The sequence below is a fragment of the Rhinopithecus bieti genome, unplaced genomic scaffold (genome assembly GCF_001698545.2).
Source record: "Rhinopithecus bieti isolate Rb0 unplaced genomic scaffold, ASM169854v2 scaffold_20891, whole genome shotgun sequence".
Classification (NCBI taxonomy): domain Eukaryota; kingdom Metazoa; phylum Chordata; class Mammalia; order Primates; family Cercopithecidae; genus Rhinopithecus; species Rhinopithecus bieti.
In genome coordinates this window covers 736,665-740,249 of record NW_016810137.1, presented here as the reverse complement: position 1 = coordinate 740,249, position 3,585 = coordinate 736,665, and the positions used below count along the sequence as shown (strand labels likewise).

The 3,585-nt window shown below is 40.8% G+C and overlaps 1 protein-coding gene across 3 annotated transcripts in view; it reads left to right on the top strand.

Annotated features, from left to right (window-relative positions):
• The window catches only part of TMEM41B (transmembrane protein 41B), a 31,194-nt gene extending 29,200 nt beyond the window's left edge, over nucleotides 1-1,994 (top strand). For all 3 annotated transcript variants that reach the window (XM_017891454.1, XM_017891455.1, XM_017891453.1), the window contains exon 8: nucleotides 1,592-1,994. In XM_017891454.1, the coding sequence (XP_017746943.1) occupies nucleotides 1,592-1,635 (44 nt within the window). In that variant the 3' untranslated portion in view covers nucleotides 1,636-1,994. The remainder of the gene's footprint in view (nucleotides 1-1,591) is intronic.
• The last annotated feature ends 1,591 nt before the right edge of the window (nucleotides 1,995-3,585 follow it).

The window sequence follows — 3,585 nt, the reverse complement described above, 5'->3', positions numbered from 1 at the left end:
AAAAAAAAAAAAAAAGAGATTTACATTTTCTTCCTCTTTTGAGGTAATGGATTTGTTTGGAAATTGCATGTTAGTAGACGACTGAATATGGAAAGGATATCAAGTTGTCTATTTGGTTAATTTCATTTTTGTTTTTTATCTTCTAGATTTTTATCATGGATTAGTCTGAAATTTAAAGTTCTGGCCAGTCTGTTTTCTTTTATCTTGTAGTTTTTACAGTATTTCCACTGTGCATATACAAAGTTGGTATTATAGAACTGTGTCATATTTGGTATTGTTAATTTTTTTTTTTTTTTTGAGATGGAGTCTTGCTGTTGCCCAGGCTGGAGTGCAGTGGCATGATCTCAGCTCACTGTAGATTCCACCTCCTGGGTTCAAGCGATTCTCCTGGCCCAGCTTCCTGAGTAACTGCGATTATAGGTGTGTGCCACCACGCCCAGCTAATTTTTGTATTTTTAGTAGAGATGGTGTTTCACCATGTTGGCCGGGCTGATCTTGAACTCCTGACCTCAGGCTGTCTGCCCACTTCCATCTCCCAAAGTGCTGGGATTACAGGCTTGAGTCACTGCGCCCGGCCATGGTATTGATAATTTATATTCAGATAATTTGTTATGGCTCTTTAATATCTCAAAAGGGACTCTAAAAAGCAAACACTCAAGAGTTTGTAGTTTTTAGACATTAAGTTAATTATTTTAAACAATGACAGCAAAACACAAGTGATTAAATATAGTTTATTTGTTCCAATGACTAAATTTTACCTCATTTATTAATCTGGTTATTAAGGAATAATACATTTAATAATAATATGTAATTCTTTTTATGCATGATACACCTAGAAAAATGCCTTTTGTTTCTATTGATGGCTTTTTTGTTTGGAGCTGCTTTTGATTACTTAATGCAGTTTCCCAATTTAATCTTTACTTTTTCTAACTCACAAAGTAAAATTAACTGATTACATGGCAACTACTATATTTAAATAGTTCTGGAAAAATGAAAGTGCTTTTTGCTGCTTGGTTAATGGGTAATGCCCTTGATTCCTTGGTTGTAGGACATAGCTGATCTAAAGTGCTCTGTCAGTTTTGCCTTCACCCATGACTGTCATGTTGAAAAGTTCTTTAGCTGTGAGAAATCCTTGTATGTTTTATTATGAGAGGTATAATCATCCTCAAAAGCCTGTTTTACTACATGATGTGGACTGATTATTTTTTCTATCACAGTATTAACAGATAGATTTTATTGTAAATACAAAGAAAATATATTGATTATTATAGTATTCTTATGTCAGCTGGCCTTTTATGTGAGATTATTATTTCTAGCAAGGCTTTCTTCCTTTCTTATTGCCCAGAGACTGATAAATCCTTTCTTATTTTTACACATAAAACATAGCTTTTTTGGACAAATTCACTAAATATTACTGTATAAAATGTAATTGAGTAAATTTTATCAGAATTTTAAAATGAGCTTAGACTCAGAAGCTTCACTATTTACTCCAGCGTGTGTAAATTGTACTTACTCTATTCTCAGAGTATATTTACTGTCCTTATCATTGATTCTTTCCCTTTGCTAATTTTTTTTTTTTTGTTAATGGTAGCTGCGACTTTAGGTGGGGTATATTTTCTTCTCCTAAGAGAATAGACAGTTTTTCCAGATTCATCATCATTGACTGTCAAGAAAGGACCCTTCAGCAGGCTGTACCCTCAGTGCAGTTGATGGCCTGTCTTCATGGATTCACAGACTTGTCCTGATGCCACATGTAAATTCAAGCTTTGGCTTGACAATTATACGGTAACAACCACAAGAAGACAAGCATCTGTGGTGCGGAGGCAAGCAGGCTAACTCGAAGTTGACATGCTAAGAAAGTGAAACTGTTCTTTCTTAGTTAATGGTCTTTCTCTGGAGCTCTGTTACTCTGAGTATAATATTTCCATGACACTTAGTAAATGCAAGCTAAAATGTAATAATAATAATAATAAATTGTACTGGAGAAACCTAAATGTCACATTTGGGATTTATTTCATGGAAGTACTTAGATTAAAAAACTCTGGCCGAGCAAGGTGGCTCATGCCTATGATCCCAGCACTTGGGAAGGCGGAAGCGGGTGGATCACCTGCAGTCAGGAGTTCGAGACCAGCCTGGCCATGATAGTGAAACCCATCTCTACTAAACATATGAAAAATTAGTCAGGTGTGATGGCATGTGCCTATAGTCCTAGCTACTTGGGAGGTTGAGGCACGAGAATCGCTCGAACCCAGAAGGTGGAGGTTGTGGTGAGATGAAATTGCGCCACTGCATTCCAGCCTGGGTGACAGAGCCAGACTCTTCTCAAAAAACTAAAAACAAATTCGTCGTTGAATAAAAGTATATTCTTAAATTCTGGGCCGGACGTGGTGGCTCAAACGCCTGTAATCCCAGCACTTTGCGAGGCAGAGGCAGATGGATAACGAGGTCAGGAGATCAAGACCATCCTGGCTAACATGGTGAAATCCCATCTCTACTAAAAATACAAAAAATTAGCTGGGCGTGGTGGCGCACACCTGTAGTCCCAGCTACTTGGGAGGCTGAGGCAGGAGAATGGCGTGAACCTGGGAGGTGAAGCTTGCAGTGAGCCGAGATGGTGCCACTAAACTCCAGCCTGGGCAAGAGTGCAAGACTCTGTCTCGAAAAAAAAATTTAACTTTTTTCTTTTTTTTTTTTTTTTTTTTCCAGATGGAGCCTCACTCTGTCACCCAGGCTGGAGTGCAGTCTCGGCTCACTGGAAGCTCCGCCTCCCGGGCTCACGCCATTCTGCTGCCTCAGCCTCCCAAGTAGCTGGGACTACAGGCGCCTGCCACCATGCCCAGCTGATTTTTTGTATTTTTAGTAGAGACAGGGTTTCACTGTGTTAGCCAAGATGGTCTCTATCTCCTGACCTCGTGATCCGCCCACCTTGGCCTCCCAAAGTGCTGGGCATGAGCCACGGCGCCCAGCTGAAATATTTAAAACTTGTAATTCTTGGCTTTTGAGGTTTTTTTTTTTTTTTTTTTTTTAGACGGAGTTTTGCTTTTGCCCAGGCTGGAGTGCAATGACGTGATCTCAGCTCACCACAACCTCTGCCTCCCGGGTTCGAGCGATTCTCCTGCCTCAGCCTCCCGAGTAGCTGGGATTACAGGCATGTGCCACCACACCCAGCTGATTTTGTATTTTTAGCAGAGATGGGGTTTCTCTATGTTAGTCAGACTAGTCTTGAACTTCCGACCTCAGATGAGCCACCCTCCTCGGCCTCCCAAAGTGTTGGGATTACAGGCGTGAGCCACCATGGCCAGCCGGCTTTTGAGGATTCTAAAGCAATTATTTAAATTGTTGAGTTAAGGCTGGGCACAGTGGTTCACGCCTGTAATCCCAGCACTTTGGGAGGTCAAGGTGGGCAGATTACCTGAGGTCAGGAGGTTGAGACCAGCCTAGCCAACATGGTGAAACCCTGTCTCTACTAAAAATAACAAAAATTAGCTGGATGTGTTGGTGAATGCCTGTAGTCCCTACTACTCAGGAGGCTGAGGCAGGAGAATCGCTTGAAACCAGGAGGTGGAGGTTGCAGTGAGCTGAGTT